This window comes from Ambystoma mexicanum, chromosome 3p (assembly GCF_040938575.1).
Source record: "Ambystoma mexicanum isolate Mex_15411 chromosome 3p, UKY_AmexF1_1, whole genome shotgun sequence".
NCBI classification, from domain to species: Eukaryota; Metazoa; Chordata; class Amphibia; order Caudata; family Ambystomatidae; genus Ambystoma; species Ambystoma mexicanum.
This window is the reverse complement of record NC_090925.1, coordinates 695829767-695856895: the sequence shown is the minus strand read 5'-3', so window position 1 is coordinate 695856895 and position 27129 is coordinate 695829767. Positions and strand designations below refer to the sequence as shown.

Sequence of the window (27129 nt, the reverse complement as noted above, 5' to 3'; positions counted from 1 at the left end):
TCTCCACCCTGCCCAGTGCGTGGTCTCGTCCTCGTTCTACCTTTTTTCCTCCCTCTTTTCCTTCCTTTCCTTCTTGCCTTGTTGTTTTTCCCCCTTTTCTATCCCTATATCCTATTTGAACTGTTGCCAGACCCTTTGCCTGCCTACCGGACTGCCTGTGAATATCCCTATATCCTATTTGAACTGTTGCCAGACCCTTTGCCTGCCTACCGGACTGCCTGTGAATATCCCTATATCCTATTTGAACTGTTGCCAGACCCTTTGCCTGCCTACCGGACTGCCTGTGAATATCCCTATATCCTATTTTTGAACTGTTGCCAGACCCTTTGCCTGCCTACCGGACTGCCTGTGATTTCCTTAGTATCTCCTCCTTGAAACCACTTTTGCCATATCCTGGGCTACCTTTTGGATCCACCGATTTCCCTATTCGGTCCCTGCTCATCGGATCGCGCCCTCTTCAGCTACTCATCTCCTGGGATCCTCCACGTTCAGGGTTTTTTTGTGCCTTCCGGCTTTTTTCCCCCTGTGAGGCGTTCTCGGCAGGAGTGCCCCCGCTGCCCTTATCCAGTGGCACGGTGGCCTCCTATCGAGGGCGTCCTTATCTTCACAAGAAAAAAGAGAAGCCTCCACAACACAAGGACAGAAGGATTAAGCAGAAAGAGGAAGGTGAGGAGTTGGGGGAAGGGGGAGAACTTGTCATCTCATCAGAAGAAGAAGACAAACGTGACAGAAATCTTGCCTAGCTCTAAAGCACTTGAGGGGTGCAGGAAGGTGCTAGCCGAAGCACTAGCTGCTCCCCAACTTTCCCCTTTCGTTACTTCTACAGTAACAAACTCATCGGTACACATCATAGAGACCCCACTGGCACCTACAGACGAGAACCAAGAAGAACACGATCACAGGAACAGTATTTTTGCTGCTACCTCCAGCCATGACGAGACCCAATCAAAGGCAAGCAATTGCCAATCTGTGTTCTAAACTCCACATTCTTTCTTAATTTGAACACCTAGATTTGTGCACCGCCTTGATGACGTGGGATAGTGACCCATTCTTAACATCTTCTGGGGGTAAAAAAGTGCAGCAGCTGCTTGTACCCCAGGAGCCAAGAAAGAAAGTCTCTGTTGAGCTAAAAAGCCGCTTCTCGTCAGGTATTCTTCTGAGCAGTGCGGGCCAATCTTTTTAGACAGTTTGAGCTTTTCTTTCTTCCCTGCCGTTGAAATCGTCCCTTTTCTGGCAGCATACCAAATTCTTGTGTGATCTACAAGCTTCTTTCTGCTTCTTTAGGTGCTAGAGTGGCTGTTGGCAACTTGACCGGCATTTCTTCTCCCTTCAGGTGTCCTTCCAGGATTACTAGTAGCACTGAGTGCAGGGTGGCCAGTGAACACCTGCCCCTCCAAGATGGTAGGAGTTGCAGGTAGGCTTGTCAGCCACAAAATCAGTAGTAATCCATCACTGCTGTTGTACCTTTCGTCATACCAGGGATCATAAGTTGCATTATGTATTTGTGCCACCAGGAACTGCTCCTTCATAGCTAAAATAAAGTTCAACATTTTTGACTATCTATTTGCACTGGCTTCTTCATTTTTGCTATCCGTGTCAGCATTGCGATGTGTTGGGACCATATTTGCGCACACATAGTCTCTATTTGGGATATTGCTTCTCCGCTGTACTCGATCAGCCCATCTGCCAGGCACATCACTGTGGTGCCTTGCCATTTGTCATCGTCATCTGAGTAAACCCCCACGGAGAAATATGGTCCTTGTAGACACTGGCGGTATTTTGTGTTGCCATTGCATTACGCTGCGTCTAGATCATTGCTCCTCAGTGCACACTATGTGCCTGGAATGTGCCCTTTATCCCGTATAGTGCAAGATGAACCAAGCATTGTGCCTCTGTAATTGGAACTGGATGTGGAACTAAAAACCTTAGGAGCCCCTGATGTGTGTGGGATAAGTGCACATAGTTAACATCTTTCATTGATTACATTCCTTCCTGTAATGTGCATATCAGAGTACCAGCTATTCAATGTTTCTACATTCTGGACGTCAGAAATAGTGTCAAAGCCCAACCCCTTATGTAAATCATACGTCATTCATACTTCCTGTTTCATTCATCCAAGAAAACTTGTAGAAGTGGCCGGCAAAAAGTGAGACATTTTGTGATTGTGTTTTTGTTTCATAAATATATTTATACTAGCATTGTTTTCCAACTGTCCACATCCTCCATCCCCCTTTACATGGCCACCCCATATAACTAACATACCTTCATCCACCCCAACAGCCACGACCAGTGTCATACAAAACATCATACTACTACTATATTTCGAGACTAAATAACATCTTTATCATTATCCCTATATAACAGAGATGTCGGTCAGCAATCTTTGCTTATTCCTGGAGAGGAAAAAAAGGTTATCAAGAAAGAGAGAAAGAAAAAGAAAGAGCAAGAGAGAAGGAAAGAGAGAAGGAAAGAGCGAGAGAGAAGGAAAGAGCGCGAGAGAAGGAAAGAGCGAGAGACGGAAAGAGAGAGAGAGCCAAAAAGGTTAGGGTGATACAAAAGTATCCTGATTGCATTGCACTTTACAGTGCTGTGTGCAATGTTAAAAATTACAAGAATTCAAAGGAGAAACATTATTTAAAAGTACTGATAGTCTGCGGGACCGATCAGTTTCCTCATAATGTGCCAAAGGGAAGTGACGCTGAAGGCTTCCCTTCAAAAAGCCAGAACAGGTTAAAAAAACGAGCAAAGAGAATGGGGGAGTGGGAAGAAGGGGGGGTCCATAGAAACTATGGAGGGAAAATTGCAAAAAGAAAAATCTGTCCTAGACTGGATACTGCAATTTAAACTGCAAAGGAAGAAGAATCTTTACTCACCGGATTGTTGAGAAGTTCCTAGGCCACCTTTTTGGCAACTGCCACAATGAGCACCTACCCCTGTGCCATAAGCTGGTCGGTTATACAAATCACAGATTCCCATTGGTCCATGGTTGTGGGTTCTAGTAGTCTCCCCACCACCGTTTTACCATTGGCTCTAATCCTGCTTTGCATCCCATCTCCCTGGAGCTGCCAGGTGTCGAATCTTGCAGTAGATTCCTTTCAATCAGAAGGGTATCCCTCTTCCAACCAATAATGAAGCAAGCCCTTGCTGTCAGCAAAGAAAAGTGAACCATTTGTGGTAAAGACCTCCATCCCCCATCCATCTGCTCCAAACCAAACAGAACCAACATTGGATCAAAATCTCTCGGAACCCCATCTACCTCCCTTGTCCACCAAAGTACCACCTTCCAATAACCTTGAACCTCAACACAGGACCATCAAATATGCCAGTATGATGCTCTCTCCCCACAATTCCTCCAACACCAAGGACAACAAAAGTGGGGATAGGGGATAACCCCTGCCCTGTACCCCTCTTCAAACTAAAAGAAGCCAAGCTCTTACCATTCTCTATCACCTGCGCCGTCGGCTCCAAATACAATGCCCGGATCCCTTTAAAAAATGTACCTCAAAAACCAAACTTTTGCAAGCCCATCGAAAATAAACCCCTCAATTCACCCGATCAAAGGCTTTCTCGGCATCAAGGGACAGGAGTACTCGATATCCTGCCCCTTGCCCCTGGCATGAACCATTAAATTTAATGTTTTCCTTTAGGGGTGTACCGAAATTCAGCTTCGAGTAAGTGTTCGGCCGAATTCCGGCTGAAGTTCGCTATTCGGCATTTGGCCGAACACTCAATTATAACTCGAAGCTGAATAGTTAAGGTGCAGGGGAGGGGTCGACTAGAGCATGCAACGTCAATGAGGTCACCCGACAAACTCGGCGAGCAGAAAAAGAATGCGAATTTTAAATGTGAATGCAGGTCACTGAAGGTTAAAAGCAGAGATAGGGAGGCCTGAATTATAGCACATGTTTCTTTGCTATTGAGGTAATAAAAACATTAACAATCCGGTGGAAAATCCACAGGACAGGTCAGTACTCTCTGACCTGGCAGGGTAAGGTGGGAAACTGAGGGCGTCTTTCTCCCGTTTCAACTCCCCGATGTGAAGGCAGCTTCGAGGACTTTAAAATCAGGTCTGGCGCGTGCTCTTAAAAAAAAAAACCTTGGCAGCCCCACGTACATGTGTTCCAGAGGGAAGGGCATTGGGATGGTGTAAGGGGCCTGCCTGAAACGCCAGTGAGGGTTGTCAGCCGGAGAGGTGTGATCACACGACAATAAAGACATTCTTTCCCTTTTCCAATAATTGCCTCAGTGTAAAATGCAATTTGGCGGCTCGCCTGTAAATTGGGAAGAACGCATCACACAGAGGAATTGATCACTGCTCGTAGCATGAACAGCCCACTGGTGTGGATTTTAGATGTATGATTCAAGGCACCAAGCACTGAAGGGAATCTTATGTACTTAGCTGTCTTTGTATTTTGCTGCTGAACAGCATTTGCAGGTTTAATGAAATAAGAATCGGGTCCTTAATCTACTGCTGCTTTTGAGACAGCTGCCTGTGGGCTTTCATTTTTTGTGCTACAGAAGCTCTTTCACCTAATGTGTATGCATTCTTCGTCACCCGTTTCTTCCTTACATATGGACCAATGCTGCTGATGCAGTTATATTTTGTTTTAGGTTCCCAGGAATTGGGCGGTTTCTGTTCTGACTCTGCCGCTGTGCCGCCCAGAGAGGTGTCACTTACCCACATCACGCAAGAGAAGCCTATTTCAATGCAATTTCCTAGGTGCTTGTCAGACACTGTCAGGCTGCCCACATCGTTGTGTGGGCGGACCCCCGTTGGGTCCCACAGGACATGACGTCCCGGACGTGACGTCAGGGGAAGGGGAGGGACGAGGGCAGGTTTGGCAGTTCCGCCGATGCTTTTAATAAAAGAGGTTGCATCACACCCCGGCTCCCGCGTATCATTCCTGCGCAAGCAGGGCCTTATCCAAGAGGACGCTTCGGGAAGAAGCGGCACCTCAACACTGGCGACGAGCGGGCACGGACTCCCGCTGGCACCGTGCCGAGGTCTGCGGTCGAGCAGTTCAGCGCGTCGGCGCGCCTCGGGCACGACGGCCGACTCGACACGGCCCCGCCTCCCGCATGACAAAGGCCTGGATTCGGCACACGGGCACCCCAGAATTACGGGAACACTGACTCCGTGCGGCCCCGCCTCCCGCGTGACAAAGGCCCAAACTCTTCACACGGGCGCCCGCGCGAAGGCGTGCAGGCGTGCCCAGTGACAGCAAGAAACGGGAGAGTGGCGCCAGAGGAAACCTTCCTCTGGTGCAAATCACGACCTCCCTCCCACGTGCGGCGTGAGGCTGCGCAGGCCAAGAAATAAGGCCACACCGCAAGGAAGCGGTGAGGTGGGGAAGGTAATTCACCACACACAGCAGAAGGGCTGCTGCAACTGCCCAAGCACAGTCCCAGGTGCCACAGCATATCGACACACGAACTCTTCACTGCAACGCAGTCATGTCGGACACGGCGACCACGCCAGCATCCTCCTCGGGAGGGGTAGGATCGGCGCCTGGAAATGCTGACACAGCACAGGACAACAGCCAGCATGCACACCAGGAGGGAGCAGCCCAAGTCATACACATGCCCAACCCATTCGAAATCAGAGATACCTCTAATCTGGGGCCCAGATGGAATATATGGCTACGGGACTTCAAGTTCTACACAGGTGCCATAGGATTGACGGACGACACGAGGCTGAAAAATACACTGTTCATGGCAGTGGGACCAGCGGTAAGAGACATTGCGGGGGAGCTGCTGAATGTAGAAACAGTCACATACGGGGAGCTACACGCCAAGCTGTCCGAATACTTTGCACCACATACAAACGTGGATTATGAGCGCCACATGTTCCACACAACAAGACAGGAAAAAGGGGAATCAATAGACAATTTTGTGATGCGCCTCCGTATCAAACTGAAACATTGCGAATTCCATAGATACTCCAATGAAGAGGCGCTCAGGTCCCAAGTAATAGCCGGATGCCTCTCACAGCCTTTTCGTAAGCAGCTCCTACAGAAACAACGATCGCTAGAAGAAATCCTGGCGCTGGCCCGCATGGAAGCAGCGGTGGACTCGCAATTGGACAGCCTAGGAAAAGTGTCCATACACCAACACAGTGACAACACTGAGTCCATCAATAAACTGTATACCCACCCTAACCAAGGCAACAAACACCACAATGCCACATGTTTTAAATGTGGTTATGAATACCCACACACAGGGACATGCCCGGCTGTAGGGCAAAAGTGCGCCGCATGTGGGGGAATGGACCACTACAGGGCCATGTGTAAGAACGCCCCAACCCACAGAACTCCCAAACATCGCTACCAAGAAAGGCGCCGGCCCACCCCCCAGAGCCCGCCCAGACCTGCAGTGGACAGCGAAAGACGGCGCGCCAGGAAAGAAGACAGCGACCGCAGAAGCCGATACACACGCGAAGATAAACGCTCGTCAGAGGACACGAGACGATCACACAGGTGGCGTTTTGTAAGATACGTTCAGACCAGATCCCCCACCAGCACTGACACCCCATCGTCAGAAGAGGATCAGAGGAGGAAAGGTTACGTGTGGGCCCTACAGGACAACACTGCGGCCACCCAACACAGCCCCATTTTGACACTTCAAGTGAATGACACCCCACTGAAATTTCTCGTGGATACCGGAGCGACGGTCAACATTATTAGTGAAAGCACATATCAGTCTTTGACCACACAGCCAAAAATCAGAAAGGCCACGGTAGACATATACCCCTATGGCTCCACGACACCCCTGCCATGCAAAGGCATGATCACAGCCAGATGCACACATAAAGGGCACTCCGCAAAGATCCCGCTGTACATCCTAGACACAGAAGCTAACAGCGGATGTATACTGAGCTTCCGGACAGCAGTAGACATGGGACTAGTACACATCTTATACCAGCTGATGGCCCACAAGTACTTCACAAAACCGGACTCAATCGAACAATCATTCCCAAAACTCTTCACCGGCCTAGGCAAGCTGCAAAACCGGAAAGTACACCTCTACATTAACCCTCAGGTCAAACCAGTGGCCCAACACTATCGAGGCATTCCGTTTAATATCCAAGGGGGCGCTTCGGGAAGAAGCGGCACCTCAACAGACACACTCATGTTAAGTGCCCATCCAGCTGCCAAACACGAATGCTCAACCATCAAGTCCCCTTCAGGGCCAACACTAGCAGAACAAAAGGAGTTACAAACATTGAGCCAATGTGCTTAGTGGGCTTCACCTTTTTACGTGATTTACAAGCTGGGGTTTGCATATGGGCTGCAATTTGCATAATGGCTCTGCTTTTAACATTGTTTCATTGGCAATTGTGATGATATGTTAAAGCGCTGATGCCCTAATGGCAGAGCTTTTACAATGATGTAATGTTCAAAACATGAACCGTTCACACTCTCGTTATTAAGCTATGTGGGCGGCCAGTTAAAAACTATTCTTATGAGCAAACTAAAACCCTTTGGGTGGCACTCTTGCAGACAGAACCCTCTCTGCTAGATTGCCCTGTTGCGTGCTTTGATAATGCAATGCATAAAAAGGGGCTATTGGGATTACATAATGTGCATGGGAAACACCCCATTCAAATGTGGAATGTCCCTTTTTAAATGCGTCCCTACACAGCTATAACGTACATGCTCGGACCTTGTGCCCCCTGCAGTGCAAATGGTAAAATGTGAAGGGGTCGCGGGGGAAGTCTCCCTGTGAAAGGAGACGCTGGTTGTCACATGAGACTGGGGTTATGAAAGTCAAACTTGATCCTGACATTTCATGGCTACCACAAGGAACTTTCTAAAGTTCACTAAACTATAGGGTTGTGCCTCTGGTAGGCCTGTGAGCCTACCACAGTGCCATGGTGTGCAAAGGCATTCTGAAACTATGCCAAGGAAAACACAGAGGGTAAAGCCCTTTTACTTTTGTGCATTGCCTATCACTAGATACGGGAATCACAGGCTGGAGGAAAGGTGGATTGGGTCTTTTCTGATTGGGGCAATGTTTTCCTTAAACATACACGGGTACCATCATGTACTGAGCGTCCTTAAAGTACTTATTTGAACCCTTTAGAGTTTATATGACTATTTTTCAGTATACAAGTGTTGGGTATTTTCTTAGTTAACTGTGTGGAGTAGCAGAACTCAACTATCAGCCTTCCTTTCTCCCTTGAGTTATCCCTGACTGCTCTGCGATTGCTACTGCCTTCAGAAAGGTTTGGTTGGAATGGTTGTTTCACTTTTAGGTTAGATTGTTGCACAGGCCTCACCAGATGGTTAGATACAAATCTCTTTACAACTGTCTTATTCTTCAGAGAGCACAAACACTATATTTAATGAGATCAGTGTTCACCACCTTTGTTTACCTTGTCCAACGTTAACATGTAGAAGTTGGATACATCATTCTCCTGGGCATGCCGTATTCTGGCCCGACACTCTTCTTCATCTATTAATTCACCAACATATTCATTAACAAACTCACCCTGCAAAGAAGAACAGAAAACAAACTCAGCAATATTATTTACCAGCAAAACAAAACAAGCTCAAAATGGACTCCTGTTCTCATAATTTGCTGACAGTTTTGAAACCATAGTTGGTTCAAGATAGTCGGCTTGATCACGACCATTACCCCTACCGCCAAACTCCCCGGCGCTAATAGCGCCGGATCACGAGTTCGGCGGTAATGTAATTCCCCATTCCCCATTGAGCCCATTCGGGAATGCCCCATTCCCTATTGGGCTCAATGGGGAAAATGTGCGCTCTTACCACCGGCGGATTTCCCGCCGGCTGTAATAGCGCGAGTTTTCAGCGAATTTCCCCCCAGCCAGGGGGGGGGGGGGAATCTGCCGAAGTCCTGATTTGGCGGACCCTTAAATTCGGCGGTAATGGTGCGACCACCGGATTTAAGGGTTACCGCCAAAGTCGTGATGAGGCCCAGTATTCTATTTCAGAGGTATTACAAAATGTCTGACTAAAGGAATCCAAGTTGAGTCCGAGTACAAGATAAAGGTTACTGTGTCAACTTTTAAAGAGAGCTAGTTTCCTTACCAGGGAAAGTTGGCAGGAAACAAATGGATTTACAAGAGAGGCCCATACAATTCATGAAATGTCTCGGTCAGAGGGTGAGACCGGCAGTTTGCCAAGATGATGCACTAGAGTTCTAGTATACACACACTTCTGATCAGCCTGAGAGATTTGATCAGAATTTACATGTTACTCACCGTAGTGACTAACGTACTCTTAGTCCCCTTCCCCCCTACGCCCCACCATCCTCCCCCCAATAAAACTGGTGTCATTAGGCAATGTTAATCTATTGTCGACACGTCTATGGGGACTGAGGTTGCCTTGGATCTGACCGCGTGGGCGTGCGTGTTGGCTGGCAGCGGCTTATGCTGTCCCTCGTAAACTTCTTTGATGGCCGAGACCATCCAACGGGCTATGGAGGCCTTCGAGGCCTGATAGCCCAGTCTTGATTCGCCAAATGTGACGAAAAGTGCATCCGACTTGCGGAAGCCCTTGGTCCTGTCCAAATAGAATTTCAGGGCATGCCTGACATCCAGGCAGTGTAGAACTCTTTTCCTCGTCTTTGGGCTCAGCAAAAAACATAGCCAGCACTATTTCTTTGTTCAGATGGAAATGATAAATTACTCACCGTAGTGACTAACATACTCTTAGTCCATAGTCCCCTTTCCTCTGTACTTGTATGGGCGTCCTTCCAAGGAGCGGGAGACAGAACCTTTTTAACCAGAAAAAAACCTCTTACCCTTTAAATTTAGAGGCACAGCCCAGGGAGCATGCGCTGCCCTGACTCCGCCCACCGGCGCCACACCTCAGTCCCCATTGACACGTTGACAATAGATTTAACATTGCCTAATGACACCAGTATTATTAGGGGGAGGTTGGTGGGACTTATGGAGGAAAGGGGACTATGGACTAAGAGTATGTTAGTTAGTCCCGTCCCCTTCCCTCCATACTGTATCGCCGATTACAACTGAATGTAGCCCCAGGGTGGAGAGGAGACCCTCCTTAAGCAAATAGGTTCCTGAGAACCGCCTGTCCGAAAGCGGCATCAGATCTAGAGCCGGCATCCAAACAGTAATGCTTGCAGAAAGCCGAAGCGAAGGCCCATGTCGCAGCCCTGCTTATGACTTGCCACGGGACATGGCGTTGGAATGCAATGGCCGTTGCCTTGGCCCTGACTGCATGGGCATGCATGTTGGCCGGGAGCGGCCTGTGCTGACCCTCATACGCTTCCTTGATGGCAGCGACCATCCAACAGGATATGGAAGCCTTGGAGGCCTGGTAGCCTGGCCTCGAGCCGCTGAACGTGACAAACAGGGCGCCCGACTTGCGGAAGCCCATGGTCCTGTCCAAGTAGAATTGTAGGGCACGCCTCACATCCAGGCAGTGCAGCACTTTCTGTGCATCATCCTTGGGATCGGGAACGAACGTAGGGAAGACTATTTCCTCATTCAGGTGAAATGCAGATGGAACCTTGGGCAGAAATTCTGGGTGCTTCCGCAGGACTACCTTGTCCTTGTGAAAGGTGGTATATGGTTCAGAGGCCACCAGCGCCTGAATCTCGCTGACTCTGCGAGCCGAGGTAGGACCGACCAGTAAGGCCGTCTTGATGGTGACCAGCCTAATGTCCACTCATGCCATTGGCTCGAATGGTTTGTGCGCCAGGGCACCCAAGACTATATTAAGGTCCCACACAGGGTGCAGTCCCTTGATGGGCGGGTAGAGCCTAGCGAGACCCGTCAGATATTTCTTGACGATAGGGTTGGAGGAGGAAAAAATGCCTTCCTCTGAGTTCCTGTACGCCCCAATGGCTGCAAGGTATGTAAGGCAGGTGTCGACCTGTACTCCCGAATGAGCGAGGTGCGTTGAAAAGGAGAGCATGTTGTCCACATTGCAGGCCAAGGGGTCAATTCCCTTGGATTATGCCCAGTGGCAGAATCTAGTCCATTTGCTCTTGCACTGGGCCCTAGTGACTTTGCTCCTGGCGCCCTGTATGATCTCCAGATTGGCCTGTGAGAGGCTAAGGTGCCGAAGCGTTACCTGCTCAGGTACCACCCTGTGAGGGCTAGTTTCCCTGGCACGGGGTGGATGATTCTGCCTCCCTACTGTGCCAGAAGATGTGCTGGGCCCCTCGGAAGGTGTATCAGTGTCACCTCCGAGAGGCTGAGGAGCTCCGAAAACCATGGCCTGGCTGGCCATCATGGAGCTATCAGAATGATGCGGAGTCGGTGAGACTCCTTGATTTTGCAAATTACTATGTGTACCAAAGGAGTGGGCGGAAAGGCGTGGGCTCTCATGCCGGTCCACTGCAGGTGAAATGCGTCGCCCAGCGATCCGGGGCCCTGCCCTTGCCAGGATGCAAACTGGGGGCACTTCTTGTTGTGCCAGGTGGCAAAGAGATCCACGTGGGGATGACCCGAACTGCTGAAGATCTCCTGAGTAACAAGGTTGTAGTGCCACTCGTAATTGTCCTCTCCCAGCCTGCTGGGTCTGTCGCCTCCAAGTTGGATTCCCCTGGGAGGCGGACTGCCGAGAGGTACATTTAGTTTTCCAAGGCCCATTCCCACATGCTGATCGCCAGTCTGCACAGAGGAGGGGATATGGTGCCTCCCTGCTTGTTCACGTAGTACATGCTGGTCGACTTGTCTGCCTGGATGAGGACAACCTTACCCTTGAAGAGTGGGAGGAATGCTCTGAGCGCTAGCCGGATGGCGTTCAGCTCCAACCAATTGATGTGGTATTCCTGCTCCTGTCGAGTCCAGGAGCCATGGACCGAGAGATCGTCAGGGGTGGCTCCCCAGCCCTCGAGCGAGGAGTCTGTGATGATAGTGGCCTGCGGATGGGGCGGCCGAAAGGGCTTGCCCGTCCGTAGGTTGCAGTCCATGGAGCACTAAGTTAGGTCTGGGTGGAGAGATGGAGGAACGTTGGTCATCTCTGATTGCGAGCCCCGCTCCCGATTCCATGAGGCTGCATCCTTCTCATCCTTAGTTTCGTGTGCGACACGGCTAACATGCCGCCGCTAGTAGACCCAGGAGATGTTGGTACCACCATGCTGACGTCACCTCTCTGCTGAGGAAGTGGGCAGTGGCCCTCTTGATGGCCGAGATCTTGTCCCCTGAAGGGAAAACCATATCGGAGCACGTGTCCCAAAGGAGACCCAGGAATGTCAGAGTCTGCGTGGGGAGCAGCTGTCACTTCTTGAGGTTGAGCGAGAAGCCCAGGTCGTGTAGTGTGTTGATAAGGGCTTGGGACGAGTGGTGAACCGCCTCCGGAGACGTAGCCCCGACGAGCCAGTTGTCGAGGTATGGGTAGATGTGGAGGCCATGCACTCTGAGGAGGGCTGCTACAGCGTTCATGAGCCTGGTGAAGACCCTGGGAGCCGAGTTGAGGGCAAACAGAAGGACTTTGTATTGGAAATGGCAGCCCATGATTCTGAACTGGAGAAAAGAATGATGGGGCTGCCAAATTGGGACGTGTATGTACATGTCCTTCAGATCCAGGGAGCACATCCAGTCTCCCTTGTCCAATGTCTCAGCTATAAAAGCTGGCTTAACAATCTTGAATTTTTGCAGGGCTAAGGAGAAGTTGAGGGTGGAAAGGTCCAGCACAACTCTTGGGCCTGATTGGTTCTTCTTCTGAATGGTGAAAAATCCTGGAGTAGAAGCCAAAGCCTCTCTGGGAGGCTGGAACTTCCTCTACTGCCTGGCTCTCTACAAGTGACCGGATCTCTGCCAAAAGAGTTGCTGTCCCAACCTGTGGAGGGGAGGAGAGGCTGGGATGGGTAGTTGGTACCTCGTGGATACCACAGAAAGGATCCAGGGGTGCGCAAAATTCTGGCACCAGAAATGTGCCTGGAGAGCAATCCTGACACCCATCGGAGACACATGGACCCGAAGGGGTACGCAATGCCTTCTTTCCCTCGGAGGCTGGGGAGGGGGACTGGAAAAAGCCCTTACTCCCCCTATCCCCTGTAATGTTGTTTGCACCGGCTCTGGGATGGTGAGCGGTCCGGCTGCTTGGATCTGCGTACCTGGAACCTGCAGAACCCTCCATATGTAAGACCCTTCTCTGAGCGCTGCTGAGATTGGGTGTAAGATTTGGGTGTCGTCTTTGTAAGAATGGACAATGACTTTGCCGTTTGTGAGCTGTTCTTCTTGTCCACCTCTTCGTCCGTAGAGGAGTGGAAAAGGTCCCCCCCCTCAACGGCAGATCTAGGATGCGCTCCTGGACGTCCGGGTTGAATTTCGTCACCCGGAGTCAGGCTGTGCGCCTCATGTCTGTGGCAATGCAGATGGCACGGCCCGAGGTATCGATATGCGCTACTGTGGATTCCATGAGGTTGTGCGCCATGAGCTTGGCCTTTGCTAGCCCCGCCTTAAAGCGAGATTGGCATTGGGAGGCGAGTTCCGGGAGGAAGTCTGCAATTTCCTGCCATAACCGTTGGTTGGCGGCAGCCAGCATGGCATCTGCATTGGCCTGACGTAGGTGCAAGGAGGCATTGAATAGATCTTCTTGCCGTAAGCCTCCAAGATCTTCTCCTCCTTGCCTAGCAGCGCCGCAGAGGAGGCGGCCGAGGACAACTGAGGCTTGGCGTATAGTGATGCCGCAGCAAACACTGAGGAGTGTGGCCGAGGATGGGTCGAGAGCAAGAGAGTATCCCCCTCCATCTGCCTATACTTGGCGTACAGGCATCGGTTGACTGGCTGGATTAAATGGGGCTTGAGCCAACCCTTCTTGGCCAGGGAGACTAAATTGGTTTGCAGTGGAATCCACGAGTTGGCAGAGGGGCGTCTTGTGAGGACTTCAGCCAGAACCCCTTCTCCCGGTTGTTCGACCTCGGACTGAGGGAGGCCAAGGTACTCTGCAAGGTCAGTAAGACGTTCATGGAAGGCCCTAGCTGAGGATGGTGTGTCCGGATCTTCCTCCTTGTCCGTGTCCTGCGCATCCGGAGGATCTTGCAGAGGAAGAGGGGTAGATTGAGCCTGAGGCTGGGGTAGGGAGAACGCAGCCAGAGGCTGAGGAGGCGGCAGAGGTTGTGGAGTTGGCTGTGGAGTCGGCTGCACCAGGGCCTGGGGGCCCGATGAAGGCTTCTGTGGTGCCTCTAGCATGGCGGGAAGGACTTCCCTGACTGCGACCTTGATGATAGCCCCCATCTGCGGAGACCTCATGAGGCTGAGGAATTTGTCGAAGAGCACCTCCTCACTGGCTGAAGAGGTGGTAGGAGGTACCGACGGGGTCGCTGGGGACTGCTGGAGCCACTGCATAGCTAGTCGGTATGGACGCATGGGAAAGCTGTCCTGCGCATATGAAGGGTAGACTGTAGGCCACGTACCTGGTTGCGACCAGTCCCACATTGACACTCGTTCTTCGCCGAATTCGTGGAATAGCGTCGAACGGGTGTTCCTGATTGGCGCAGTGGCCATTTTGTCGAGCTGCCTGTGACGTGATGCCCAGCCTGCTGGGTCCGGCCTCGTCCAAGACTCTAGCGTGTGGATCACTGGGCCTACCCTGCTCCTCGGCCCAGTAGGTGTGACACCCTCGACCGAGGGGTCGGTAGAGCTACGTATAGGCGGCCCCTCGGATGCATTGCCAGTGTTAGGGCATAGCCCTTCAGCCATCGTGCCAGTAAAAGGGCAGAGCCCCTCGGGTGTAAGCCTGGTACAAGAACCTTCCAGTTCCTTGACACTGCGTCTGGGAGGATCTGAGGACCTCTCGACACGAGGGCTGGAAGCTGTAGCAGCCTCGGTGCACGTGCCGGTAGAAGGAACTGGCCGGTCCTTCCTGCGCAGGATAGTCCCTGGGAGGGAGCCTTCGAGGACAGTGAGTCACACGCTGAACATGATTGCCAACCGTGGTATGGGCCAAGGCAAAGTAGGCAGAGGGTGTGGGGGTCTGAAGTTGGGAAGAGCCCGTTGCAGGATGGAAACCTGCTGAAACCTTTACAAGTCGACATGCGCCAGGAAGGAGCGTGACGCCTGAGGACCGAGTACCTGAATGATAGATAAGACAAAAAAGACAAAGTAGTAGTATCCGCGTGTGGAATTAAATGGCCGAAGCCAAACCCAGGAGCGCTGGTGAATTCGGCCCGTTCCCGTCGACGTGGAAAAGGGGACTGGAGTGTGGCACCGGAGGGCAGAGTCTATGCAGCACATGCTCCCTGGGCCGCGCCCTGTGCGCCTCTAAGTTTAAAGGGAAAAAGGTTCTGTCTCCTGTCCCTTGGAAGGGACGCCCATACAGAATGGAGGAAAGGGGACGGGATGTAAGAGTATGCAGAAGGCACTGTAGGTAGGAATGCTGGGTGCGTCCGCAGGACTACTTTATCTCTGAGAAACGTAGCATAGGGCTCTGAGGTAACCAGTGCCTGGATTTTGTTTATCCTGCGAGCCGAGGTTACGCCGACTAGCAACGCTGTCTTAATGGTGACCAGCCTGATGTACGCGTACGCCATTGGCTCAAATGGTTTGTGCGCCTGGGCACCTAACACCATATTGAGGTCCCACACTGGGTGTGGCCTCTTGATGGGCGGGTAGACTCTGACGAGCCCCATTAGATGCTTTTTGACAATCAGGTTGGAAGAGTTGAAGACCTGTTCCTCTGAGTTTCTGTAGGCCCCAATGGCTGCCAAGTAAGTGCAGCAAGTGTCTACCTGCAAGCCCGAGAAGCAGAGCACTTTGTCCAATGTACATGCAAGGGGAGTCTGCCCAGTGGCAAAACCTGGCCACTTGCTCTTATACTAGGCTCTGGTAGTTTTGCTACTAGCGCCTTGTATGATCTCTAGTTTAGCCTGGGACAGGCTGAGGTGTCGTAGCATGACCTGCTCGGGAACCACGCAGTGAGGGCTAGTTTCTGCGGCGCTGGGTGAATGACCTTCCCCCCCTACTGCACCAGAACTGTGCTGGGCCCATCGGAAGGCGAATGGGAGGTCTCTCCGAGAGGCTGAGCAGCTCCAAGAACCATGGCCTGGCTGGCCACCATGGAGCTATCAGAATGACGCTGAGCTGGAGAAACTCCTTGATCTTGCATATCACCCTGTGTATTAGCGGCGTGGGCGGGAAGGCATATGCTGTCATGCTGTTCTACTCAATCTGAAATCCGTCGCCCAGGGAGCCAGTGCTCTGCCCCTCCCAGGAGATGAATTATTGGCACTTCCTGTTGTGCCAGGAGGCAAAGAGGTCCACCTGGGTTTGTCCTCATCTGCTGAAGATCTCCTGAAGTACGAGGTTGTATAGCTGCCACTCATAATTGTACGCTTACAGTCTGCTGAGCTTGTCTGCCTCCAGGTTGGATTCCCCCGGAAGGCGGAGGGCCCCGAGGTAGTAGATGTTCTCCAGGGCCCATTCCCACATGCTGACTGCCAGTCTGCAAAGTGGAGGGGACCTGGTGCCGCCCTGCTTGTTGACATAGAACATGCTGGTGGAGTTGTCTGTCTGAATGAGGACGACCTTGCCCTCGATAATCAGAAGAAAGGCTCTGAGCGCTAGCCAGATAGCCTTTAGTTCCAGCCAATTGATGTGGTACTCCTACTGGGACCAGGTGCCATAGTGCCATAGACGCATTGGTGGTCCAGAGTGGCCCCCCAACCCTTGAGAGAGGAGTCCATAGTGATGGGGACCTGCGGGTTAGGTTGCTGGAAGGGCTTGCCCATCCGCAGGTTGCAGTCCCTGGACCACCATTTGAGGTCCGGGTGAAGAGAAGGAGGAACGATGATCATCTCCGCCTGAGAACACCCTTCCTGGTTCCATGAAGCTGCGAAGTGCAGTTGTATCCTCCTCAGCTCGTGTGGGGGACGGCCAATAGGACCGCTGCCATGAGACCCAGAAGGTGTTGGTGCCACCAGGCCGATGTCACTTCTCTGCTGAGGAAGTGCGCAGTGCCCCTCTTGATGGCCGCGATCTTGTCTTCTGTAGGAAAAACTCTCTCGGAGCCTGGGTCCCAGATGAGCCCCAATAATGTCAGCGTCTGCGCAGGCTGCAGCTGCGACTTCTTGAAATTGAGTGAAAAGCCCAGATCGTGAAGTGTGTTCATGAGGGCGTGAGAGGTGCGCTGCACCACTTCCGGAGATGAAGCCCTGATGAGCCAGTCGTCAAGGTACGGATAGTTGTGGTGTCTCTGAGCCCTGAGGAGGGCCACCACTGTATTCATTAGCCTGGTAAAGACCCAGGGGGCCGAGTTGAGGCCAAAAGGAAGCACCTTGAATTGGAAATGGTAGCCCAAGATCCTGAATCGTAGAAAGGAACGATGGAGTACATCCATCCCTTGCACAATGTCTCCGCTATCAAAGCTGGCGTAACCATCTTTAATTTTTGTAGAGGTAGGGAGAGGTTGGGGGTGGAAAGGTCCAGCACAACTCTCAGGCCCACCTGGTTCTTTTTCTGAAGTGCGAAAAGCCTGGAGTAAAAGCCCAACTCTCGCTGGGAGGCTGGGACTTCCTCCACTGCCTGGCTCTCGAAGAGCGACCGGATCTCCGCCAAAAGAGTTGCTGTCCCAACATGTGGGAGTTGATGGGAAGAGGGAGGAGCAGCTGGGATGGGTAGGCGGTACCTGGTGGATACTACAGAGAGGATCCAGGGGTTTGCAAAATTCTGGCACCAGAACTCTGCATGTTGAGCAAGCCTGCCCCCCAATGGAGACAAGTGGACCCAGAGGGGCGTGTCATGCCTTCTTTCCCTCTGAGTCTTTTGTGGAGGAAGGGCACTGGAAAAAGCTCTTACTCCCCCCCCCCTTTTTGTTGTTTGCGCCGATGTTGGGTCAGCGAACGGTCAGGCTGCCTGGACCTCCGCTCTTGGAAGCCGCGGAACCCTCTGTATGTAAGATGACACCATGAAGTCCTTTCTCCTAGAATGGACAGTAGTTTTGGCTTCACGATTGTGAATCTATGAGACTCTGAGATCGACAGGTATGGAGTGGTCTATGCTTTGTGCATGCCTTTTAACAAATGCTTCCTCTTTTGTTTCTATGGGTCGAGTCCAATATGTTAGCTTTTGCAGCTTGTTTGGTCCCTGATTGATTTGATACTGAGTCTCCATTACCCATATGGGTTTGGTTGTATATGAGCGGGGGTTTGGAGGGTGGAGGGAGGGGGGGGGGGGTTATTGGCTGTCCCTTGTGGACTTCATTTGTGTTGTATGGTGAAGCATCTTTTGTTCGAAAATGTTCAATAAAAATTTAAGTGGGAAAAAAAAAATCTGTCCTCACAGGCAAGAGGGGTGGTAAGTGATATTGACGGTGTAGCAGGCGGCTGCTGGAGCCGTTGCGTGCCCTGCCCATACGGACGCAGCAGGAACCTGCCCTGCGCAAATGAAGGATAGGCTGTAGGACACATACTTGGTTAACACCAGTCCCACCTTGACACTCGTTCCTCTACCTGCTCCCTTCCTTGGTGCGATAACGGGCGGGTGTCTGTAGTGTCCGGCATGGCGTCCATCTTGTCACGCTGCCTTCCACGTGCCTGCATTGTGTTGCTTGGCTCACTGGGCCCCAACTCCGTCCATGACTCTTGACTGTGGATCATGAGGCCTACCCTGTTCCTCAGGCCGAGGCCTGGTAGGTGTGTCGCCCTCGGCAGAGCAGCGGTAGAACTGGGCATAGGTGTCCCCTTGGACATGTTGCCGGTACTAAGGCATGGCCCCTCGGGTAACGACCTGGTAAAAGAACCTTCCGGTCCCTCAGCACTGTCACCAGGAGGATCAACTAACCCCTCGGCCTGCCGGTAGCTGATCAAGGCTCGGTACTCGTGCTGGTATAAGGACCCGAGCAGGCCCTGCCGCGCAGGCGAGTCCTTGGGAAGGAGTCTCCCTTGCGGGGTGCGCTGGAAAAGAGCGGCCCTAGCTTGGGCTTGGATCGATGATAGACAAAGTCCTTTAGGTCCTCGGGAGGCGATCTCTAGAAGAGCTCCCTCCACCTGGCTAGTCTGTTCTTCATAGACCTTGAGGAGAGCGTGTTGAACGCGGTGAAAGCTCGCCAGCCATGGTCTGGGCCAAGGCAACGTAGGCAGAGGGCGTGGGGGTCTTTAGTTGGAAAGAGCCCGTCGCAGGATGGACACCTGCTGAACCCTGTAGAAGTCGATGTGCGCCAGGGAGGAGCGTGACGCCGGAGGACAGAGTACCGGAATGATAAAAAAACAGAAAAGTATCCGCGCGTGGAATTACATGGCCGAAGCCAAACCCAGGAGTGCTGGTGAATTCGACCCGTTCCCGTCGACGTGGAAAAGGGGACTGAGGTGTGGCGCCGGAGGGCAGAGCCAGGGCAGCACATGCTCCCAGGGCTGCACCCCTGTGTGCCTCTAAATTTAAAGGGGATGAAGTTTTTTTCTGGTGAAAAAGGTTCCGTCTCTAGTCCCTTGCAAGGGATGCCCATGCAGTATGGAAGAAAGGGGATGGGGCGTAGGAGTAAATGAAAATGAATCCTATAGCTGCACAAAAGTGCCACATTTGAGCTTACCAAAGAATGGATTTAGAGAAATTAGGCAGGCAACGTGCAACCTCCATATGCCTCCTGTGCGTGCACTGCAAGCTGTACACTGGTGACATAACAAAATAGCTGAAGCGACCACATATTCAAGCTACGAAGCACATCAGATGGACCACTACGGGGCAGGCACTTTGCGGCGGGAGCTGAACCGCTAGAGGCTTACCCTCCTGTCATGCCCTCAACCTTTGAGGACAGGTAGCGCAGCAGAGGATCGGTTATTTCCATAAGTGTAGGTGCCTTGTTAACTGGGGGTACCCCAGTGGTCGAAGTGAGCGGGAGCGGTGCTCCTCTACTTCTTTTAATTAAGTTTTACCGTTCCTATACTTTTATTTTAAAAAGAAACTGTTCCGGAATGGTTTCGTTTTAAAATAAAAGTGTAGGAAGAGGTTGGAACTTGCACTTTCAGTGCACTGCACAGGATGTTTCCTTAAAGAGCAGGCACATGTGTTTTGGGGTTTTTATTGTGCATGGGAGGGGGGGGCGGCGATGGGGTCTGTGGGGAGAGGTGCAGGCCAGTAGGGAACATAGTTCCACTACTTCTTTTTGTACACTTTGACCACTGGGGTACCCTTTTGTGTATTGAATGCCTCAATATATGGGTGTGATTGGGCTTGAAAAGGCTGCTTGCCTCCGAATGAATACAGACCACAGACAAGATTGTTGGAAGGATCTGCCTGATATTTGGCCTAGGCTCATTAACATCTTGTGTTCTTTCTTAGCCTTTTCTAGAGCAACATCCACTGCCAAAAAGACAGTTGTCCTCTATTGGTTTGTCCATCAGGGTGCTTTGTGTCTTTGGTTTAAACCCATTGCCTCTGAGCCATGCGTGACTGTTTATGATGTTAGACACCTGCTACTATTCTCTTCCCACTGTGTCTGCGGTCTCTAGGGTGTTTATATGACTGCATCGATAGAGATTTTCCCCTCAACTATCATTTTTAGCATGACTGTTCTTTTGGATTCTTCCACCTGGTTGGGGAGCTGTTCTACCTCATCCGGTTAGTCTCTGGTGCATTTCACCATGTGTGCGGTGGCATTGGCGAGTCGGACCTCATGGGCTGCTGATGAGGCAATTCTCCTTCCAAAACAGTATAGTTTTTTACTCTTGTCGGGAGGGGGGATTCGCTGTTAGATAGGGGTTCTCCGCTCCTCTTTCTGGATGTGGACCCCACTAAAGGCTCTACCCCTTGATGGCCCCTTATGTATAGGGGATCGCTAGCAGGGTCGGATTGGCCCATCTGCTACTCGGCCTGTGTCCGTGCCGAAATCATGTATAGTCCCTGGGGGCTGGTTTTTGCCCACTCCTGGGCCGGTTTGAAAAAAAAATATATATATATTTTTTGAAACAAACAAAAAGCACCCACAAGGGCATAATTCATCAAAGCAGTCTAACGCATGCTTTGGCCCAGTCCGACCCTGATCGCTGGGCGCTGGGCTTCATTTCAATCCTTGGGTTCACCTGTACTGGATTCGATAAGGATAGGGTGACCCTCTTAAGCATGCGTTTTAGTAAGGGAATGGATTGAGAGACTGAATTTCTCTCCTTGAGGACGTCCTCAATAACATTTGTCTCATCCTGGGAGTTGTCTAGATATTTAATCTACTCACTACTCTCTTTTGGAGGTCTGCATACAAGACTTGGTCCTCTTTATGGGATTGAGGGTTCGACCTGGTCTGGGGATGGGCTGTATTCCGGGTCCTGTTCTCCCCTTTTCTTTTTGGGAATCTATCACAGAACTCCATGAAGGATTGCATCTTTCCCATGAGGAAAATGAAGCTTCCCTCCGTCCAAGTGTCTCCTTGTGGGGTAGATCGGTGTGGGTCTAAGAGAATATCTTGTTCCTCCTCAAAATTTGACTGTGTAGACAGGGTGCGCCCTTTTTTATGCAGAACAGGAGAAAGTGTGCTCTTTCTTTCCGTATGCGAGATTCCCCTAGGGAGTTTTGAGATTTAGGTGCTGAATCGTCTTTTTTGGACATCTGTTCGGGTGTCGTGATTGTCTTCGGTGCAGCTTTCATGAGTGCGGACGTGGTCCAATGTTTGTGTGTGCCCCTGCCCTGTTCTGTCCACATTTTAGCGTTTGTGCGTCAAAGCAGAGTATGTTTTAGTCACAATATTTGTTGAGCCAATGTGTGTTTTTCGGCGTGGCAGTCAGACAAGTGTTTTGTTCATTGCTCGTCTGGTTTGGGATTGATTGCGGTCTTCTGGACTCCAGGGGTTGTCTCCACAGCACTGCCCAATGGAGATGGCAGCTGGCTGTGAGAAAACTGTTTGCATTTCCGCTATTTCTTGCTTTTAGGCATCTCTTTGAAAACCAATGCTTGCTTCCTGTGCCTGGAGATCTTCTGCGGTAGCAGCAGATTCGCCCAATCATTTTTCGGCCTGCGTGGCGTTGGCTGCCCACCTTTTAGTTTGACACTCTTAACGTTTTCATTCTAAAACATCTGTAGGCTTTGCAATGAGAGTCACCGTGGTCCCTCAGAAAGCATTACACACTCAGTGCGTCCTTCCAGGGAAATATTGTGCTGCACCCACGTCAGAATTCAAATCAAGTTTCCACCATTGGGTAGCCAGGAAGCAGGCAAGCTGTGTGCAGGTGTAACTATGATGGGGGTTAAAGGCATTCACTAAAAACGAATACTCTGCACCAACCACTAGATGGTGGCCTATGTCAAGCAGATCACAAGCTCCAGAAACACAGCTTCTCATACTGCCTAAAAGCCTGTCAAATTGGGACTTGAGATTGGAGATGAGAAGTTACTATTTTGGGGGCAAGAAAGGACACTAAGCTTAAGTAAATACCATTGCAGAGGGTGCTGAATGAGAAGGCAGTAAATTATATGGGGTGATTATTTCCACAACCGCATGATGCATGCAGGTAAAGTTAATGTTACAGACACCAATGCTTTGGTATGAATCTTATTTGTTTTTGCAAAGCTGCGTAAACTTGTCTTTGTTAATATGTGTAGGAAATATTTGCCTAAATGTGCCAACATGCACCTCCGTGAATAATCGAACGAGGACCAACAAGAAGAGCACAGACTAATATACTTGTGAAGTACAACACATTTTGTTTGAGAATCCTGTAGTCTATTCCTCGAGTGCGAGGACCATCGTTCTTACACGTTGTTTAAAAATGTGTGTGTGGAATAAAATATTTTACCAAAGCAAATGAATCAGCCCTTCAAAGCAGATCAATGATTCACTGGGTTATCGTCTGACCTTTGTGCACCTTTCAAGAAACCAAGGTTGGTTTGACATTTCACCTACATCTTGTTCTATCTGTATCACAATAAAAACATTTAATGGCAGGCTTCCTTCAGAGACTTCAACTCCTAATGTGTAATAAACACAGAAAGCAAAAAGCACCCAGCTGTCAGTCAACAGCTCTTTATACACACCTTTCTAAGGTCTATTTTGCATCGCAAGCCCCAGCCTCGACTAGCAGTGCGGAAGACCTCCACTTCTGGGTACTGCTTCATGGAAAAGCATTGGTTTAGGCATTGCTCTCCGGCTGGGCAAACAGATGGATTGCATTCATACAACAGCATTCGGTTAATGCATTCAGAATCCTGGCCACAGGGGTTATCATCAGTGGCTTTGCAGTTGCATCGTGGAATCTCAGACATGTCAGCTGTGAATATTTGGACCTTTCCCACTGGCTTGTTCACCTGTGAATACATGAACAGTGTTTAGAATACCTCTATGGAAGAATTCTAACAGACTGGCAATATTAATTTCCTCTTAATATCTTGTACCATATCATTGCAATGATAAATCACATTTTTGAACCTAACAAAGACCTCAAATCTAACATGAATTATAGGACATGTTTGGCATAAACCACAACTTCAGAAACTTTCATCCCCCACAGAGATTCAGAAAGCTGATATAACAACATTCACACTGGCTATGGCTGAGAGTTCACCAGAGGAGTACAATGATATAGGGCAGTAACTATGTTGGAAACAAGTATACCTTAGTGGGCTAAACCATGGTGAGAAAGTGAATAAAAAGTTAAAACAATGGTGGAAGGTGAAACCAACAATGCTAACATACCTAACATCTTCCTAACAGTCTGAACTTCAGAAACACAATCTGGCAATTCGAACGTCATAGTTGTTAACAAAATGTATGATGAAGCAGCTTGAAATAACCAGGCGGCTCACTTGCAGTTCACACGCAGCACATGGGTACAGTGTTTTCCTGCATTTATGCAGAATTAATCTTGCCTCACTAGAGTTTCTATAGTCCCACAAGCAAGCAGAGGTGTGCGTGTGTGTTTGCGCACCCACACGCAAATACCCTGGATATACGTCTACCTGTTAAAGAAAAACTTCTACAGAACAGTAGATGACAAAAGGTTGATTTCATATACTGAGGCACATCCTCACTTAACCGTATTAATTCCTGCTCAAAACAATTAATTTATGCTGTCTTTGGTGTGGAGAGGAAAATGACATCATCATAAGTGCAGGATCTGTAGGCATGTTTGTGGGTAGGTGTGTGGCTAGGTGTACATGTTTAGGTAGGTGTGTGGATGTGCATGTGTGCTGTCCAAGCGCTCACCAAGATTTACTTGATGAGGAGAATAGGTCCGATATGTACTCAGGAAAGGGGATGGGACAATGTAGGACCGAATCAATGCACTCTACTGGGCATCAACAGTGGGACTCCCATTGCTCTATCCTTGCCAACGTTCCAACAGCGCTCAGACAGAATGAAGATGATCAGGGAATTACACAGAGAGCGCAAAGTACTCAAAACAAATGGGGCAGACAATGTGAGGGAGCCTGGAGAACAGTACCGCACGAGGAAACCCAGAGCCCAATATGAGTTTGCGTTTACTGCCATGGGTGATATTGGCCAAGATTATTTAATGTGTCTTCTTCCCTAGCAATTAAACTTCATTAACTGGAGGTGATTTAACAATGCATGCGCTTCCTGCATATGCAATATTTCATGCTCTGCAGGGCCAATGCGTCGGCTTGTTGGGAACAGCACTACAATATAAAACAAGTAACAAAAATAGTTCTTGCATGTAAATTTAAGTTAAGATCTTTATTAGTTCAAGATTGACATGCTGTGCATAACATTGCTACACCTACAGGTCAGGGCATACAATTTTATTTTTGAAAACATTATATTTGCTGACGTCAACCAGCATTCATGCCTCAAATCCTTAAGACATGAACCTGAGCCCACAAGGAGACCCATTGAAATAATTTTAGACTTACTTTTCGCCTTTAGTTGTAAATAGGTGTTGGTTTGGGGGTAGGGATCTTCGCGTCTTCAACTCTACGGAGGTAGAGTGGGTTCCATGTGACTCTACAACTGATATCAAGCTGAAAAACTATTGTTATAAGTAAGCAATACTTCCCTTTTACAGAGTGAATCTGTTATAGTCACATGATGTGCACTCCTGAAGGGGTGGAGGGCCAGGAAGAACTAGACGAGGTGAGGTGGTTGCAAACATTCTTATGCTTTCTTTGGTTTAACGGCTGATGATCATAGAACACATGACACCAAAGAGTTGTTTTCTTGCCTTTTACAGTGCAAGGGAAACGTTTCAACACCATGTCTGTGCCACAGTACCTAGTAGAAGTCCATCACTAGGGGTTTCTTCTTTACCGGTTGCTTAACCTAGGTCAAAGGACCTTTTCAGCCAACCGGGAAGTCTAATCCTGGCTCCTCTAAATGACGGTCCCAACTACTACATCTACACTATTTCTCCCATTTAATGTCCATCTAGCACACGGTCTTGGTCACAGCATGGTTTCTCCCCCTCCTTTCACTAGCCTACTCTGTTCTAGGAACACTGTCCTTTCTCCCACGAGTCAGCTAAAGCCGGACACCTTTTATACTCTGGTTGAGGTGAATCATTCAGTGTGGATCCTCATTTGGGGGCCTGTTTCCCTCTTAGCCCTGTGATTGGTCCTTGTGCAATAGATCCACCCCCTCATAATGGCCACTGTTTGGGATTCCCTGCAAGTGTGGTATACAATGGATTAATGATAATTGGCATGCAGCTTGGCCACCCCATGGTGATAAATGCCCTGTCTGTCATGTTGGAATCAGATAGCAGAATAATGATAGCTGCAGACCTGCCTCATGAGCCTCGCTCTGTTCCTGAAAACAAGTTCCTTCTTGCCCATCGCCCAGAACAGAGTGCAGGTATTTGCCGCCTTCATTTTTAATGAGTGGTTTAAGACTGCTGTGTAGCCTGTCACAGGTGTCCTTATCTCACGGAGTCTCCATCGACTGTTATCGTCATCAGAGTGTAGATAGTTCAAAATAATGGATTGTGCTGGAAACAGGGATGGTACACTTTTATGTGCCCCTCTCTGGTCTCCCGTGGCGTTCCACAATCCCAGTCGAGTCAATTGGTGATCAGTAACCACTACTATGCAAAAACCTATATTCAGTGGGAGCCGAAGAGTCACAGCTTTCTCTATCTGTCTCCTTCCTAATCCCTAGGCTTCTCAATAGAAATAATGGTTTTCTTTATATGTTCCAATTACAGATACCCTAGTCCATTCTCTCAATCAGTCGCTCTAATCCACTCCTTCCCCTGATCTTATTCCTCTGCCCTCCTTCTCAGCTCCAATGTCCCCTTGCGCGGCCTCCCTCCTTACCACCCCCGTGCACGCAGCCGCCACCCCCCACATGCACGCCCACCCTCACCTCTCTCTCGTACACGCGGCTACCCTCCCATCTCCCCAGCCTGCTCTTCACACCTGTACAGCTACCCTCACACTCCCCCCTCCTTGCACGGCTACACCTATCATCCTCTCACATCTCTCCCCCTGCAACGTGCGACCACCTCCCCCCCCCACACCCTCACTCCTCCGGCTACAATCACTCCTCCGGCTACAATCGCATCTCTCCCTCCTCTCAAACACACATGTGCGCGCGCGCACACACACAGCACTACACATCCTCCTCACGCGGTTAGTCTCACCCCCCCACTCCTCAAGCGGCTAGTCTCACAACCCCCACTCCTCATGCAGCTAGTCTCACAACCCCCACTCCTCATGCAGCTAGTCTCATACCCCCCCATCTCATGCGGCTAGTCTCACACCCTCGCCCAACGTGGCTAGTCTCACACCCCCGCCCAACGTGGCTAGTCTCACCCCTCCACATTAACTCTAATTTCGCAACCCTCACTTCTCTCCTGAACCCTTCTCCTTGCATCCCTCTCCACTTAACTTACTCTCTTCCAGCACCCGCGATCTCACTACCTACTACCCTCACTCCCCTACTTCCATCTACTACGCTTTCCTCACTACTATCCTTACTCGCAAACACTCTTTCACTTACTGCTTCACTCTCAACGTGATTCTATACTCTCTCACAATCAATACCACACCTGCACTTCGGACCAACTATACCAGCAACTCCTCAGTGCTCTGTTGCGTTGTAAGTCCTCCCTCCAGTCTCTTGGTCCACCTTCACAACTCCAGTCCTAATCCCTCCCACTCTGCCTTTCAACTGCTTCCCCAAACTCTGTGGGTTAAGTCCCTGACTCTGTCACAAGCCCCAGTCTTGAGTCTATGCTAGCGCTTATTCACCTCTGTCCAAGCTCCAGTCCACATGTGAACTTGCAAAGAGGGTTTGCAAGCAGTGCATG

The 27129-nt window shown here is 50.2% G+C and overlaps 1 protein-coding gene across 4 annotated transcripts in view; it reads right to left on the bottom strand.

The window, feature by feature from the left end:
• Positions 1-27129, bottom strand: part of NSD1 (nuclear receptor binding SET domain protein 1) — a 1891114-nt gene that overhangs the window by 169752 nt on the left and 1694233 nt on the right. For all 4 annotated transcript variants that reach the window (XM_069651497.1, XM_069651498.1, XM_069651496.1 and 1 more), the window contains exons 18-19: positions 22901-23170; positions 8375-8491 (exon numbers count right to left, since the gene is read on the bottom strand). In XM_069651497.1, coding sequence (XP_069507598.1) covers positions 8375-8491; positions 22901-23170 — 387 coding nt within the window. The remainder of the gene's footprint in view (positions 1-8374; positions 8492-22900; positions 23171-27129) is intronic.